The 18,355-nt window shown below is 41.8% G+C and overlaps 1 protein-coding gene and 1 long non-coding RNA gene across 2 annotated transcripts in view; one reads left to right on the top strand and one right to left on the bottom strand.

Moving 5' to 3' along the window:
- Nucleotides 1-18,355, bottom strand: part of HACD2 (3-hydroxyacyl-CoA dehydratase 2) — a 111,168-nt gene that overhangs the window by 9,839 nt on the left and 82,974 nt on the right. The window contains exon 5 of the mRNA XM_072812490.1: nt 1,674-1,795. Coding sequence (XP_072668591.1) covers nt 1,674-1,795 — 122 coding nt within the window. The remainder of the gene's footprint in view (nt 1-1,673; nt 1,796-18,355) is intronic.
- On the top strand, nt 14,419-17,771 carry LOC140625184 (uncharacterized). Its single transcript, XR_012024556.1, has 3 exons — nt 14,419-14,705; nt 16,941-17,143; nt 17,477-17,771. It is a non-coding gene; the product is annotated as an uncharacterized lncRNA (long non-coding RNA).

The following is an 18,355-nucleotide window of genomic DNA, read 5'->3' as shown; positions in this document are numbered from 1 at the left end:
TATAGCAGGTACATCTCTGAATGTTCTAAGATAAAATAAATGTGTTTGGTCAGCCTCAAAATTTGGCCCAACTAAATAAATAAATATGGTTTATAGAAGGGTCCTGCTCTGTGGCAGAGGTGGGAGTTGGGCTGGGGGCTTTGCAAAGAGTTGGTGGGGGAGGTGCTGGAGCATGTGTATAGGGATTCCTACACATTGTAGGGATTCATCCCTACAATGAACACCAAGTCTGGTCTGTGGACTGAAAAGAACAGAACATCCAGTGTGCTTATCTGCTACCATTAGTCCAATGTCTATACCTATTATCGTGAAAAATGAAACAGATGCTAATTTTAAAAACCTTCAAAAATTCCCAATAGCTTTTGGTCACTGTATAATTTTTCAATGATAATAATAATAATAAAACCCCACAACCACTATTACCAGGGGAATCCACACAGTTTTTTTTTTTCACCTCAAAAAGTTCTCTAATGTTTCAAAAAGAATTCAGAGAGAAGTTCATCATATGAAACATTATGGAAATCATTCTGAGGTGTAAGTATTGCTAAAGAAACTATCAGCTCAGATTTTAAAGAAGCTCTGGCTCTTTGTGGCTCAGCGAGCATTCTGGGCTCCAAACTTCCAGGTGCACAAATTTGCTGAGAAATCGGTGACAAAGAACGGAAGCCATGTTTCTGTGTTCCTGGGCGCTGCCAACTTCAGCTCTGCTAAAGGGGATGGTGGACCGGGAAGATTCTTCCATTGGCCACGGGCAACCACACACAACCACGGACAAAAGAATCCTTCTCCACTGTGAAGATCAGGGCTTGGCCAGCCTACTCTCCCTGTAACAGGAGATGCTCCCACAATGCCTGCCCAGGTTGGCTAGCAACTGCCATCTCTTCCCATCCTTCCCCTTTCCTAATAAAACTGTGTACTGGAAAAAGAAAGTACAGAAAACTGTGTACTTGAAATGTTGGAAACAAGTGGTTTTAGGTCTCTAATTTAGTCACCAGACTCCTATATTGTCTGGGCACCACCATTTTCCTTCTATGAAAAGGAGGCACTTGAGCCCCAACGACAATTTTGATCCTTTTGCTTTGTCACTCTCACCACAGTCCTCTCCAATTCAGAAAACTGCTCATAACCATCTCATGAATTAGCTCAGATAAACAGATGCACTGTCAGCCTTTTACCCAATTCATAAGTAAGATTACTGGTAAAAATGATCAAAGCAAAATAAAATTGCTGACAAGATAAAACCACATGTAATGTTGGTTATTAATTAAAAATTAAGAATCATAGCTCTTTGGCAAAATGGAGATTAGGAGAACGGGACTTGGTCCAAAAAACATAATGGCAGGGGCTCCTCAGCAAAATTTGACATGAACAAAAAGGGATTACATCAAATCTCTATTGAATAATTTAAATAATCGATCCAATAAAAATACTTATTTAAAACTAAAGTGTTTCTATTAATCAAACTTAAGCAGTGTCCCTTATCCTGATGAAATCCACAGACCAGTCTCAATCATCAATCCCAACTCCTGTCTCATACAATTAAAAAAAAAAAAAGAAGTACAGATGACATCATACAGCTTTATTTTTAGGAGACTGGAGGCAATATTTAGCAATAAAGGACAAATACAGTGATGGATCATTTCAAAAGCTCATCTTCATCCCATGTACTTTACCTGGCCCATTTGATGAGGTAAGGCAGATGGTTTAATAGGCTGAAAGTATAAAAGGAGTAACGGATAATTTCTGTGATGGTCCAGGCAATAACAAACAGGAGGACACTGTCTTCACTCTGTACCTGAAGGAAATGAAAAACAAAAGCAAAAGCAAACACATAAAACATTTTAACGAAGAAGCACTCTCCGTGCGCAGTGCCAGCCCCCCGCGCCCTTGCAGAGCTTGGGGGCGGGGGTGGCAGTAAGCAAGTGGCCACAGCACAGGATAGCTGGCCACATACAGGAACACGTGCCGACGACAACTGTGTAAAGCTAAGTGATTAGGGACAAGGGAGAAGAACTCAGCTTGCTGAGGAGTAAGGGAGGCAGGAACAGGAATTACACAGATGAGTGAGTTTTGTGTGTGGGTCTCCTGTGGAGAATGTGGACTGATGTTGGTGGGAGCCAAGACTAGTTAGATAAGAAGACAGGGATCCCTGGGTGGCGCAGCGGTTTGGCGCCTGCCTTTGGCCCAGGGCGCGATCCTGGAGACCCGGGATCGAATCCCATGTCGGGCTCCCGGTGCATGGAGCCTGCTTCTCCCTCTGCCTGTGTCTCTGCCTCTCTCTCTCTCTCTCTCTCTCTCTGTGTGACTATCATAAATAAATAAATAAAAGATATTTAAAAAAAAAATCTACACAGTGGATTAAAAAAAAAAAAAAGAAGACAGAAGGTGGAAAGCTTGGGGGTTTTGTCCATTGATAAGAATTTTAATTTGATTTGCATGACAACTAAGAATTTGAACATTTCACAGAAGGGGAAGGTGGTGACTGAAACACAGCTGAAGATGAGGCTAATTCCCTGGGTAGGACGAATTCAAGTGAGGGAAGAAGAGCCAGAGACCGCCTGAAAGGCAGGGCCCATGTATGCCCTCCCACTCTTGACTTCTTCCCCCAGATGAAGCTTGGTTTAACTTAAAAATTAAAAATGCAGGACGCCCAGGTGGCTCAGTGGTTGAGTGTCTGCCTTTGGCTCAGGACCTAATCCCGGATTCCCAGGATCGAGTCCCACATCGGGCTCCCTGCATGGAGCCTGCCTCTCCTCCCTCTGCCTGTGTCTCTGCCTCTTTTTCTGTGTCTCTCATGAATAAATAAATAAAATCTTTATTAAAAAAAGTTAGAAATGCTTCCATGCTGACCACAGGAGGGGCAGAAAGCCAGAAGAGCTCTGGAATTTCCAAATTCCTCGGAATTGCTTTTACGCTGCAAACGCAAGGAACTTTAAGCCAGCCAGCCCTCTAGGTGATTGTTAGGGGCCGATGCCTTGGACTGCAAATCTCACATGGACACGTACTTCTGCCACCCTGGCATTTGCTTGGTGCCTCCGCCAGCCCCCTAGCCAGCTTTACGATGGTTCTGGTAGGCTTGAAGGCCAGTAACTAGAAACTACCTCGCACTCAATCCACTCACGTTTTCTTGGATCCGAAACAGGTAGAGAGTTGGGTGTTGCTAAGAAATTCCACTGAGTGAACATAGCAGATTTTGACAAGATGGATCTTCTCCGTCTCATTCCTAACACCTAATACAAGAAAGGTGCAGCATTCTAACCTTAACTTTTCTTCTTTGCATTTGCAATGTGAACAGTTTTTAGCACTTATATTCTTCCTCAGAAAGTGTACATGGAGCGATCCACCTACACAATAAAGTAACTAGTCATTTACATATCTATTAACTAAATTGCTCTGACAAAGAATTTCATAAATGCATAGTTACTAATCCCTAAAAATAATAAGAATTTTACATTGTCAAGAGCAAGAGTACTTTTTGTTTTCCTGGTGCTCTTAGCCAAAGTGAAACCTAAACACCTCTGAAGCTTTCATGTTTTATTTTTCAGTCTGTCCCTAAATCCTTGCTTTAAAACCCATCTATACTAAAACATAATTTCAGAGCACATTTTGCTTTTTGATGTATTTTGTAATCCTCTTCATCTGAAGGAGGTATATTTTACAGCTATGAGATGAAGCCTTGCTTAAAGACCTCTGGGTTGCAATAGGAAGTTCTTCCAATATTTTGCATTCTAATCATCTTGAAAGCAGGGAATGTGTTTTATTCATCTTCTGAGTCCCAAAAGCACTTTGTGCTTTTCACAAGTAGAAGCTCAATAAATGTTTGTGGAGCAAACAAATTCAATTCTCATCAGGTCACTCCAAGACTAAGTTCCTGCTTTTGATACCTGATATTAGTTTCTGTGCAGTCTTAAGTAGCCTTCAGAAAGACACGTAAGAAACAAACACCCCCCCAAACCTTACACTTTGATCCAGCGTAATCTGACTCATTCCTCACTCCCCACCCCCAAGTTAGACTTGAACCAAAAGAACTCTAATAAGCTCAGACTCTGGCTGAATTTGTAAAAGCAGCTGCTCCCAGAGCCCAGCTGTGAAGACCATGTTATAATTTTAAAAAGACAGGGACTCCTGGGTGGCTCAATGGTTGAATGTTTGCCTTTGGCTCAGGGCATGATCCCGGGGTCCTGGGATTGTGTCCCCCATCAGACTCCCCAAGGAGAGCCTGCTTCTCCCTCTGCTATGTCTCTGCCTCTCTGTGTCTTTCATGAATAAGTAAATAAAATCTTAAAAAATTTTTTTTAAAAAGACAGAATAGGGGAAATGGCCATTTCACAGAAATGATATCTTTAGATCAATAGGAAATACAACAGTATTATTAAGAAAGGACTTGGGAAGGGGCGCCTGGGTGGTTCAGTCAGTTAAGCGCCAACTTTTGATTTCAGCTCAGGTTATTTTAAGTATTTATTTATTTACTCATGAGAGAGACATACACACACAGAGAGAGAGAGGCGGAGACACAGGCAGAGGGAGGAGCAGGCTCCATGCAGGGAGCCCGACGTGGGCCTCGATCCTGGGTCTCCAGGATCATACCCTGGGCTGAAGGTGGCGCTAAACCGCTGAGCCATCCGGGCTGCCCCTCAGCTCAGGTCTTGATGTTAGGGTCATGAGTTCAAGTCCCATACTGGGTTCCACACTGGGTGTGGAGCCTACTTAAATAAACAACAACAAAAACAAGGGACTTGGGTAAAGCTGGAGATCAAGCTTATTTGATTCGCAATTGTCCAATGACACAAAATAGCGGCAGAATGTAATGAGTTGAAGCTAGTAAGATCAATGTTCTCAAATGGATATGTGTACACCCGTCTTCATAAGAGTATTATTCACAATAGCCTGAAGGTGGAATCAGCCCAAATGCCCATCAGCAGTTCAATCCATAAACATAATGTGGTCTATACATGCAATGACATTAGTCTTAAAAAGTAAGGGAGTTCGGACACATGCTACAATCTGGGCGAACCTTGAACGCAGTTTGCTAAGTGAAATTAGCCAGTCACAAAAGGACAATGATCTCACACATATAGTACCCAGAACAGTCAGATTTAGGGAGACACACAGTAGAAGCAGAGGGTTGCAGGGGCTGGGGAGGGGGTCAGGAAATAGGGAATAAACGTTTAATGGGGGGTAGAGTTTTGGTTTGGGAAGATGAAAAATGTTCTGGAGACAGATGGTGCTGATGATTATACAACCATGGCAATGTACTTAACTGCACATGAACATACACTTAAAAATGGTTAAAATGGTAAATTTTGTTACCACAACAAAAAAACCCAGTAAGATAAGATTTAACCAGGTTAACTATAAAGTTACCGCCACCATAACAAAAAACCAGAAACAAAAGTTACCACAACAAAAAACCCTGGTAAGATTAAGATTTACCAAGGTTAACTGTGAAGTTATACATGATTCAGCTACAACAAAATGACTCCGTTATAGGATGAGGAAGACCTAGCTTATGAATCTAAGAGATGAGGAGTTTTTGATGAACCACAAGCTTCATATGTGCCAACAGGGTGCAGGTGGTTGTTCAAATGACCGACCAAACAACCACGCAAGCAAGCAACCAGTATCTGTCCACATCGATAGTCTCATCCCAATGATTCCATTCCACATAGATGAGATCCCACCCAGGGATCAGAGTAGGTTGTAAGAACCCTTGAACTAGCAAAGCTTACTTTGGAAAAGGAGAGGGTTAACTACTTTAAAATATGCAAATGACATAAGACTAATGGCAGACTTAATAGGAGTAAAATACAGTTCAAAATAAGAACTGTACAAACCAGATGACTAATAAAACAGGCCCTGCGTGAGGCTGTGTGCTCCCAGACCCAGGACACAGCCAAACTGAGGCTGCTCAGGACAAAGTCCTGTGAAGGGTGGAAGGCTGACTGGACAGGGCCGCTGAGGGCCTCCAGCTGCTGTTCTTTAGAGAAGGATGTGCACATAACCTGTACGTGGGAAAGGCATGAAACTCTGGCTAACACTAACTTCCTTGCATAAATGGAAATTTTTTTAGTTGGAAAAAAAAATGAGCAGAGACTTTAAATAGTACTTCTTAAAAATAATGTTTCTTTGTCAAAGAAGGTGAGAGAAGAGAGAGTAACTTAAAGACCTCCCTTCGTAATTGATTGCTGAGGGCATACCGTGGGGACAGCTCCCTGGCTTTATATTCCCTGTGAGGTCTTCAGGGTTCCAGGGCTGCTCCTCTCAGTTGGTTTTCTTCAGCCACTGACACAGGTCTGCACACAAGACAGGTGTGGAATCTGTGCCCTTTAGCTTGAGTGATATACCTTCTATTTTCTTTATTTTTATTTTTGAAAGCAGGAGTTGAGAACATTTTTCTAGCAAGTGGGGAGCCTCCTTTCTATCAAGGGTCAGTGACTCAGAGAAAAAGGATCAACAAGGCTTTAAAAAAAAATCAAACAGCCAGTTTAGCTTTGGAGGGGTTAAGGTCTAGGATTATAAGTTCAACCCAGGGGCACCTGGGTGGCTCAGTCAGTTAAGCAAGTGTCTGCCTTCAGCTCAGGTCATGATCTCAGGGTCCTGGGGTCAGGCCTTTGCATCAGGTTCCCTGCTCAGTGGAGAATCTGCTCCCCTCTCTCCCCCTGCTCTTCCACCCCCCATGCATGAGTGCTCTTTCTCTCTCTCTCAAAGGGATAAATAAGATCTTAAAAAAAAAACAGTTCAATCCAGTTACTTTTTAAATCAGGAACAAGAAGCACATTATTAATTATCAAGAATAAGAGGCTTAATATGCCCGCACAAAGATGTACTGGCAAAGGGACACATAACATTACCCAGAACGACTAAAAAGTAAAAACCACCCAAATCTCCAGCAACTGGTAAGTGGATAAACAAAATGTGACATAATCCATACAATGGAATACTATTTGGCCACACAAAGGAAAGAAATACTGATACATGCTACAACACAGACGAACTTCAAAAACTCGATCTGCAAATGATCTCTGCAAATGATCTTTTTATACAAAACTTGCAGAAAAGGCAAATCTAGAGACAGCAGATTATTGGTTGCCAGGGGCTGGGTGTGGGAACGGGAATGAGCTTTTAAAGGGCATGAGGGGAACGCCTGGGTGGCTCAGTGATTTAGCGCCTGCCTTTGGCTCAGGCCGTGATCCTGGAGTCCCAGGATCGAGTCCCACATCGGGCTTCCCACATGGAGCCTGCTTCTCCCTCTGCCTGGGTCTCTGCCTCTCTCTCTGTGTGTCTCTCATGAATAAATAAATATAGAAAAAAAAAGGGCATGAGGATCACAGTGAGGTGACAGAAATGCTCTAAAACTGGATTATGGTGACCGTTACACAACTAGGAAAATTTACTAAAGAGCACCTAAAATGGAGAGTTTGATGGTATGTAAATTACACCTCCATAAAGTTGTTTTTCTAAAAAGAATATTTTAAAAATTTTTTAAAAAGTAATCTCTGCCCAATGTGGGGCTTGAACTCATGACCTGCAGATCAAGAGTCACACCCTCTACCAATGGAGTAAGCCAGGCACCCCAATGTTTATGTTATTGCCTTTTTTTTTTTTTTTTAAAGATTTTACTTATTTATTCATGAGAGACACAGAGAGAGAGAGAGGGGCAGAGACACAGGCAGAGGGAGAAGCAGGCTCCATGCAGGGAGCCCGACGTGGGACTCGATCCCGGGTCTCCAGGATCACGCCCTGGGCCAAAGGAGGTGCTCAACCGCTGAGCCACCTGGGCTGCCCGATTGTTATTGCCTTTTAAGAGAAAAGGAGGCATTTGGGGCAAAAGGGGGGCAGAGATAAAGGATTATTATCAAGGTTTACAAAAGAAAGGAGGGAGACAAGGGGTTGGTTGCCGAAAATGTCTTGAAGCCATGCTTCAAAGCTGCATCTTCACGATCAGGACACAGATGAGGGAGTGGGCGCAGGGCCCGCCAGGAACCCTTCCTCTGCCAGGTGCCTGAGCCACGTACCGGACCCCCCGCGCTGCAGAAGGCAGGTTTCCGGCCCGGCTCTACGAGGGAGGAGGCGCTGGGTGTGGGCGGCTTGTGTAATTTAGCCAAGGGAGTTTACACAGAAATTCAAGCTGGAGAAACAAATGGGCGCAAGAGAAAAACCTTTACACACAAATAGCATCATATGTTTGACTTTAAAAGGCTCAGGGAGTATCAGTACATGAAAAGCTGTCATTTTTATTACATTCAAAGAAAAGCAGATGGTGCCACATAAGAAAATCACTATTGTAGAACCCCCATCCTCCTTAGCATTTCGGAACCCACTGCTTACCACTCGGGTTCTTTCAAAGAAATCCCCTGATCGTGCTTTATGGGAACTGTTCTTTCCTCTTCTTAATATCCCCTTCATTTGTGAAGAGAGGAGATTTTGGTAAAATCTAAGAGGCGAGGAGTAGAGTCTGTTTTTGGCAGAGCTCTGAGGAGTATGTTTCTCTTAAGTCTGCTCGGGCTGCCGTAATAAAATACCACAGACTGTGGGCTTAAACAACAGAAATGTGTTTTCTCACAATTCTGGAGGTTGCAAGTCCAAGGTCAAGGTGCCAGCATGTGTGGCGTCTGGTGAGGGGTCTCTTCCTGGTTTGCAGCTGGTGCTTTAACACCGTGTTCTCACGGGGCAGGGACCAGAGGGAAGAGCTCTCGGGGGTCTCTCCTTCCACGGGCACCAATCTCCTCAGGAGAACCCCACCCTCGTGGCCTCATCTAAACCTAAGGGCCTCCCACAGGCCCCGTCTCCAAGTACGTAACACCAGGGGTTAGGGCTTCAACACACATATTTGGGGGGAGCACAATTCAACCCACAGCAATGTTCCCAACAGGGTGTTGGCAAACTTTTTCTGTAAAAGACTAAGTAACAAATATTTTAGGCTTTGCTGCCACATGTAGTTTTTGTCATTTATCTTTGCTGTTTTTTACACACTTTAAAAACAAAAACTGGGAGCCTGGGTGGCTCAGTCGGTTAAGTGTCTGCCTTCAGCTCAGGTCATGCTCTCAGGGTCCTGGGATCAAGCCCTGCATCAGGGTCCCTGCTCAGCGGGGAGTCTGCTTCTCCCTCTCCCCCTGCATGTGCTCTCTCGCTCAGTTAAATAAATAAATAAATAAATAAATACATACATACATACAATCTTTTAAAAAACCAAACATAAGAACCATTACAAATTATAGGCTAGATTTGGCTTAACTGACTGAACCACTCAGGTGCCTCTACTTTAACCATTTTAAAGTATAAATTCAGTGGTATTAAGTATATTCATCATGTTGTGCAACCATCACCACTATCCATCTCAAGAACTTTTCATCATCTCAAACAAACTGTGTACCTGTAAGTAATAATCCCATTTCCCTCTCTCTCTAGTCTCTGGTAACCACTAGTCTACTTTAAAACCACTAGTCTTTAAAAGTTTGCTTATTCTAGGTACCTCATATTATGTGTCCTTCTGTGTCTGCCTTATTAATATAATACCTTTAAAGTTCATTCATGTTGCAGTGTGTACCAGAATTAATTTTATTCATTCATTCATTTATTTATCTGAGAGGAAGAGAGAGAGTGAGTGATCATGGGGGAGGGAGAGGCTGAGGGAGAGGGGGAATTGTAAACAGGCACCATGCCTAACACAGGGCCCAACAGAAGGCTCCACCTCACAACCCTGAGATCGTGATCATATCAAAATCAAGATTTGGTGTTTAATCAACTGAGCCACCCAGGCGCCCCATAGAATCTTTCCTTGTAAAGGCTGAATAAATATTCCACTTTCTGTACATTATATTTTACTTATTCATTTAGTTGCTGATGGACATTTGGGTTATTTCCACTTTTTGGTTAGTGTGAATAATGTTGCTATGAACAGGGGTGTACATCTGAGTACCTTGTTTTTTGTTCTTTTGGATATGTATCTACGAGTGGAATAGCTGGGTCATATGGTGATTCTATATTTAGCTTTTTGAGAAACTGTTAAACTTTCCACAGTGGCTGCACCATTTAGCACCCCCACCAACAGTACACAAAGGTTCCAATTCTTCCCATCTTCATCAGCACTGGTCATTTTTTTCCCTTTTTGACTGTGGTCATCCTAGTGAGTATGAAGTGGCATCTCACTGTGGCTTTGAAACACAGTCCCTAATGATTATAGATGTTGAGTTTTTTTTCAAGTGCGTATTAGGTCACTTGCATATCTTCTCTTGAGTAATGTCTAGTCAAGTCCTTTGATCATTTTTGATTGTTCTTTTTCAATAATTCCTTTTTAATAATTTGGTGACAATAGCAGTAAAAATAATTATCCTCAATAGTTACTGAAGTCTTACTATATACCAAGCATGTTTTTACATATATTACCTGATTAAATCCCTACTTTACAGATGAGGCAAGTGAGGCTTACAGAAATTGAACTCAGGTCTGTGCTCCCAAACTCTGAACTGTTCACATACACAACACACCCCTATTGTTATGGGAAGAATGCCTGTCTTATGAAACCAAGCAAACTTCACAGGAACCCATATAAAGGAGCGAAGAACAGATAAGGTAAATGTGACAGTCTTCTAGTATCAAGAAAGCTATTAAGTTCTCCAAACAATGTGGCCCGCCTCTGAAGAAGAGACATTGGAGGGACTGAGTGGAACAGACTCACTGAAAAGGACTGAGTAAAGTATGACACATTCTAGGTCACTGCCATCCAGGGATACCTTGAGTATATCCAAAATGAACTTACCCGTTAATCAACTGACTTGAGATAGAAACCAACCTAAGAACTTGGAACAAACCCTAATGTGTTCCCTACAGTTAGTGTGAATCTTCTTCCCTGAGCCTTGCTTTGTTAATAATCTTCACTGCTTTTATGTTTTAGCCTTGTTTTACTTCCTGGGGTTAGCTTATTCCCAAGACCCCTAAAATCTATCTCAAAAGTTTATTTCTCTTTTCTATCTCTGCTCTGTAGGAATAAAAATATAAGCTATAATTTGAATTCAAAATGAAAACAAACTCATAAAAACAAAGATAAAAAAGAAAATGAGAACAAAGAAAGAATGGAATACCTCTGGTTTTCCAGAGAAGTGATCATCCCAATCATTTCAAATTTGTCTCTGGGTAGGCATTAAGATTCACCTAAGTGTCTCTTTCCCTTCCTCTCATGGAGGAGTCAGCATGGGGGCTGAAAGCTCAAGGTGGTAAAGGGTAGGGAGCCATGTGGACATGAAGACCAGTGGGCCTGGAGGCCAAGGGAATGGACAGAAGAGGGAAGGTTGGGGAGCTACAGACAGGTGTGACCCAGAGGCTAGGCAACCAAGGATAGGGAGGTGGAGGAGAGACAAGAGTGATGGGCAGAAGCGATGGCCAGTGTGGATGGGGGATGGGAAATCAGTTATATGGAATGAGTAAACTAAGCAAAGAAATCAATATGCTAAAAAAAAAAAAGGGCTTCTTACTGTTGGAGAGGTATTTACAAACATGGAAGGAAGATGCCAGAAACAACACTAAGGTGTTGGATTATAACTGGAGGAGTCTGTATGAACTCATAATTAAACATACATATGCACACCCACACAGAGCTATATAAATACTTTTAGATGTATGTGTGTATGAGTATATATGTATGCATAGTACATGCATGTGTGTGTGTGTGTGCGTGTGTGTGTGCGCGCGTGCACGTGTATCTCCTAGCTTTCTCCACTGAGAGGACCTAGAAGCAGTAACACCCCAGTAGCATGAAATGAAGCACCTCAGCTACCCAGATCTTCGTTCCTAAATACCATCTCCCACTGAAAGGAACCAGAGCTCCCTGGCAAAAAAGGCTGATTCCACGGCTGGGGCTGGGGAAGTTCAAGATGTCTGGAAATCTCTTTTGTCAGAAAGTAAAGGGATGTTCAATGAATGAGGGATGAGGGAGACATATCAAAAGGACAAGAAGAAAGAGTTCCCACTGGCCAAATCACAGATAATTTTAGCATCAAAGTAAATAACAGGTTATAATCCATGGAATTGCATAGGAACTCATGAGTCCAAACTGATATAAATGAAATAAAGAAATGAATAAATAAATGGGAGAAAAGGAAAGTTATTCCTAACAGCAGGAAGCCACCTAATATATGTAAAAGAGGAAACAGAAATAGAAGAGCATCATCTGGTAACCACAACAGAGGTGGCTGACATAGGTGGGAGTCATTCCCACAAAATACTAATCAATAAAAAGGGAAAAGATGGTAGGGCGCCTGGGTGGCTCAGATGGTTAAACGTCTGCCTTCGGCTCAGGTCATGAGCTCTGGTCCTCAGTTTGAGCCCTGTGTCAGGCTCCCAGCTCAGGGGGGAGTTTGCTTCTCCTTCTCCCCTTGCCTCTCCCCCTGTTCATGTGCACGTACTCTGTCTCAAATGAATAAATAACCCCCCCCCTTTTTTTAAAGGGGAAGGTGGTGACTTGGAAGGTGGGAAAATTTTGCAGACACCGACAGGAGCAGGTGATTTGGGTCAACATTACTGGGATACGATGGGTAGTTGTGGCACTGCCACTTCACGTGATGCCCTAAGAAGAGCACAGCACCATTTCTGTAGTATTCTTGCCAAGAATACATGACTTGAACTGGTTATGGGGGAACACTGGATGGATGTGGATTGGGGGTCACCCTATAGAAATTAAGGCCTGTACTCTTTAAAAAGTGTCAAGGACATGAGAGACAGAGCAAGACTAAGAAGCCCTCTGAGGCTGATGTGTGTTAAGAGACCTGACAACTAAATGTAACACGTATGTGGCAGGAATACCATAGCAACATGTCTCTCCTTTCCCTGAGTATTCTAGTGATTAGCACAATAACTGGAGCACAGAAATACTTAGTAAATGTCTGCCATTCTAGAATGGGGAAAAAAAAAAAGTGGGCAGCTAGTGAAATCTGAATGGGGCCTGTAGAGGAGGCAGCAGTGTTGTGTCAGTATTTGGAAGGTAATAGAAGCCATCACCTCCACTGCAGGTGATGGAGGAGAATGTCTATAACATGAACTTAAGTTTTTAGGGGTGACAAGACAGCAAACAGCCTGCTTTCAAGGTGCAGAAAAGGACGAGAATGGGTATATAAATACAGAAGAGAAGGTAATGGAACAAATGCAGTAAAAATGCCAAGAGGTGGAGAATCTGAGTTTTTGTACTTTTCTGGGGGCATAATCAGGAGCAAATACAACTAACATTTAGTTTCTAGATATATTGTTTCTGATATGAAGCCTCTGAATCTGCTCGAAGAGGCAGGCTATATGACCACAAAAAGATATAAGAAGATTTATGACAAAACATATAAGTAAGGGGTAGCCCGGGTGGCTCAGTGGTTTAGCACCACCTTCAGCCCAGGGAGTGATCCTGGAGACCTGGGATCTAGTCCCACGTCAGGCTCCATGCAGGGAGCCTGCTTCTCCCTCTGCCTGTGTCTCTGCCTCTCTCTGTCTCTCATAAATAAATAAATAAATAAATAAATAAATAAATAAATAAATAAATAAATAAATAAAATCTTAAAAAAAAAACATATAAAGAAGAGCACAGAGAGGGTAACTTGTGAAGGAATAATATATTTAATGCTGCTTCTCAATTTATACTGTCTTAGATGGTAAATACCTTGAAAGCAGGTCTAGAAACTTGCTTTGAGGAGGGGTTAGCTTTAATTAAAAGGCAAAAAAAAATTTTTTTTTTAAGATTTATTTGAGAAAGAGCTAGAGAGCATGAGAGTGGGATGGGGGTGGGACAGAGGGTGAGGGCAAGAGAGACTCTCAAGCAGACCCTGCACTGAGCACAGAGCCCGATGTGAGGCTGGATCTCACAACCCTGAGATCATGACCTGAGCTGAAATTAAGAGTTGGACGTTTACCCGATAGAGTCACCCAAGAGCTGCCAAAATCTAATTTTTTTTTTATTTAAAGATTTTATTTATTTATTCACGAGAGACACACAGAGAGAGGCAGAGACACAGGCAGAGGGAGAAGCAGGCTCCATGCAGGGAGCCCGACGTGGGATTTGATCCTGGGACCCCAGGATCATGCCCTGGGCCAAAGACAGGCGCTCAATCGCTGAGCCATCCAGGCGTCCCCAAAATCTAATTTTTAATAAATGCTTTAGATTAGGATAATAATAATGATTAAGATAATGATAACTCCCATTTGCAGGGCTAATTATTCCTTAAGTATGATCAAAGTAATTATGTATAAATTTTCGCCAGCTAACTGTGAGACTATTTTAATAAGTATAAAAAAACATTCATTTCTATGTGAAAAGTCAATTATATCTGTTTTGGACCTGAGGACACAGAAAAGAATTCAAAACAGCTGCATAGAACTTTGTCACTAAAATTTTGTGACATGATTAGATGACATCATAGAGAATACACAGCTAACAGTTATTGTATATTTCCTAAATACCACACCCCATTCTAAGCACTATGTATGTATTCCCTGGGTCCCCAAGACTATTCCGTGAACAGACACAACCCGGCGGGGAAGACTGGAACAAGTGACCACAGGTGCCGGGAGCGCCCTGTCCTTCCTCTGCCTTAGCCGTTATCCCACCCTATGGCACTGCTGTCTGCTCAGTTCTGCTCCTGGGCTATGGGGGAAGCACTGTGAGGACGGCACCTATAGGTTTCCTTCTCTCATGTATCCTAGTGCTTCGTGCAATGGCTGGAGCGTAGAAGGTACTGAATAAATATTTGTTGAGTGAATGAGAATGAACAAATGGTGACCCGTCTGCAGTCCAAGCCCGCATATTCTCTGACTTGGTTGGAACAGCCTTGGGTGAGGAGGGCAGCTCCCCAGTGAGAATGAGGCCGGGGGTCAGGGCTGGTGCCTGCTTGGTGACGTCAGCTGAGGGCTTGGGCTGGAGAATAGGACAATTGTGACGACAATCCCGGTCCTTTCCATAACTTTAGTAAAGTTTTTAAACAAAAATATAACTCATTTAGTTATCTACTTAAAAGGGAATTTCATCCTTGATAACAAAAGAACTAAAATGTAATAAATATTGACATGTGGTGATTTTAAAAAAAGTTTGAATCAGTATTAGTCTTATTCAAATGACAATTCATGTGTAAAGTGTCCTTTATGATTAAGCATTTATTAAAAATCCTTGATAGGGTATATATATAGTAAATAAACCAGAAAATACTATACCCTTTTCCAGGGAAAATGTGTTACATTATAAAGAAATATTAATATTTTTTCTCATTTAAAGGAGAGAAAAATGTGCATCCACATAGATTTTTTTCAACCTAAAATGACAAAGGAAACTGGTTAAAAAAATTCTTTCCATGACAACACAATAACTAAGGACTATTAGGACTATTTTTTGATGTAGATGATGGCCTAGTCAAATGTTTTTGGGCCTACTAAAACAACTCTTGGTTATGAAATCAACTTTTCTGAACATGCAACGAAAAAAATGTATAAACATGCAGTCAACACGAAGCAACACTCAATCAATGCTGTACTCATGACAAAGTCAGACATGCAGATTCGAATGCTAAAATGTCCCCAATTAGCCCAACTTTAATGCTGCCATGTAGTCAGCCTATTTCCTAGAAAACATGACAGGATGGTGGTAACTTCCTTAACCAGCCTCTTCTCTAATCAGTACCGCTCTAGCTAGAATCAGGGACCTTCAGACTTCTGGGCTGCACGTCCTGAGACAACTTACTTACCTTCACTGAGCCTCTGTTCCCTCATAAGGAAAAGGAGAATATATGCCTTTGCAAGGTTGTTGTAGGATCAGAAAAACATACAGGTACTTAGTAAAGTGCTAGCAATTTAATAAATAACAGTTGTTATTATTCCATGAAAAGAAAAATTCAATTCAACAAATAATTATTAAGTTCCTACTACCTTTGCTAGCTATGCTGTGACTCAGTGATGGCCACCTCTGTGGCTTAATTACCAAGACAATGTTTTGATGTTGTTTTGCATTCCGTTGTTTGCTCCAGTGTTGCTAAAGAGATGCCACCCCTCCCTCAACTTGAAGGTTCAAATGCCTCTACCAACTCTGGGATGTCTATGGACCTCCTGCTGCTAAGGTTTTCCAGGATTCTTCCAGAGTTGTTTGATTCTTTCACCTCCAAAGAGCCTATCATTTCATGCAACTATTTTCTTCATCCCAACCCAAGCGTGGAGGTCTCATCAGAAATGGGATCACAGGCAGTCCCAACCTGGATTCTATAGGTCTAATCTAGTCTAGAACCACAGCAGTAGGTTACTTACTGCAATCCCACAGGGAGACCTGGAGCATACTTGCCCCTCACTGTCTGCCCCCAAACCTTCAAATGCAGTGTGCCTACTCAACACTTCAGAGGGAAGAGGACTGATTATTGTCAGAAACCTAAATGTCAAACGAACACAAAATTAGCCATACGTATCGTGAAATGGCATAGTTCTTTTGGTTCTATAACAGTTTAATAATGGCAAAATCTTTAATAAGACAGAAAATAAAAATAAAGGCTATAAATACCATCTCCTGGAGTAGAAATATTGCAGTGGTGGTCCACAGTCCTGGACCACAGATGTTCTGTTTGGGCTTGTATGGTGCTTTAAAGATATTTGAGCCAATTTTTATAGCTGGGAGATTACACATAAAAAAAAAATCTAGATTTCTACCTTTTCTTTGAAAAAATTCGTACTGCATAACACTTGGCAATCACTAGCTGAGATGAGCACTTCTGCTCTTGTGAGAGGTACATCCTCCAGCTGCTGGGTTTTTCCTGGACTTTCCCTTCAAACCCACCTGTGGGATAGACATCTGCTACCAGCTCACAGCTTCTGCACAGGTCCTAAAGTGCTACACAAATGTAACATTTTGAAAGGCTTGAAGTTTTAAAAACTATACAATATTACTTAAAAAACTGGTTAGCTTGATTAGCTTTTACAACATAATTTTCTTTTAGGCAATGACCTCAATAAAAGATTCTTTAAACCTGATCTAACAGTCCAGCACCAAATGCAGAACGCAAACGAGACGTACAATTTTCAAGTTTTTGGTTATTCTGGTCATTTTTCGACAGAACAAAATAAGGAAAAGGGGAGAAGATGCCAAGTCTCCTCTTGTTAAAAACAAATGTTTATGGTGGCAATCTGAAGAAAACAAAAGGTAAGTCTGTAATGCATCAAGCCTGATAATTAGTTCTCCCCCACCCCACTTCTAAAATGCAAAGCATACTCTCAGCATGCACCCACACGTATCTGCACATGTACATCAAGTCACATCTTACAAATTCCCGAAGTGCACCAGGATTTCACTTCAGACTTGAAAAGGGTCCTCTTTCTGGAAAATGCAGACGACTTAGTAATATGCTTGATCTTAGTTGTGATGCATCACAGCTTGTAATGAGAGGTGCCTGACTTCTTGATAGGACTAAGTGTGAAACATTATTGAACCCTCTTCCCTGAAGAAACTAAAATGCATTGTGTATATATTTCATAGGAGCAGGGAGTTGCCCCGTCATTGTTGGACTCCCAATGAGACCAGTTATCTGCTGCATTCACTGTGCAGGCCAGTTGTCAGAAGGCTGAATGTCCTGGTATTCTTGTCAATAAATATATCTTTAATTAAATTATCTCATACTCCATATTCATGCTTAAAAATAAAGTTATGCTGGAAAAGCTACAGTATATAAAAGGCTGATTTGGCAAAGGAGAAGGTAATTTAAGATATAGTTCCTCCTCCCACGTATTAAAAGTTTTCAAATGAATATTAATCAATGCTTTAGAAATGCCACTCATTGTACTGTGGAACACACCTTTTTAAAAGCAATTTATAGGTAATAATTTTTAACTTTCCTTGACTTTGCTGACATATTTTAGCAATGCTCACGATGCATGTCAATCATCTCACTTTTATAGTGTGAAATGAGAATCTTTGAGCTCACTGGGATAATAATGTTGACTGTACTTCTATGACACCTTTTACCTCAAATAGGATAGAAAAGGGTTATGAAATGGTTTTCAAAAAGGGCAAACCTGGGACATGCTATCATGGTGAGTCCACTGCAGAGGCTAAGTTGCAGGCTCTGAAAGGTGGGGCCCGCATGGCCTTCTGACTCACCAGCTAATCACCTGCTCTCTCTGCAACAGAGAATATCATCCACACTGTTTCCTCAATCTGCAGGTAGGATTTTTATAACAATTTAATCTCAAGTGTTAAAAAACAACAACCCAAAAAACCCTTGATCTAAAGAACACAGCATACCAAGTATACCATATAAACTTCTTTCCACTATTTGTTTTTTAAAAAATCACACAGTCAGGGGTGCCTGGCTGGCTTGGTCAGTAGAGCAGGAGACTCTTGATCTCAGGATCATGA

The sequence above is a fragment of the Canis lupus genome, chromosome 35 (assembly GCF_048164855.1).
Source record: "Canis lupus baileyi chromosome 35, mCanLup2.hap1, whole genome shotgun sequence".
Taxonomy (NCBI): Eukaryota; Metazoa; Chordata; class Mammalia; order Carnivora; family Canidae; genus Canis; species Canis lupus.
The sequence above is the reverse complement of the archived record's forward strand: the minus strand, read 5'-3'. Positions and strand labels throughout refer to the sequence as shown.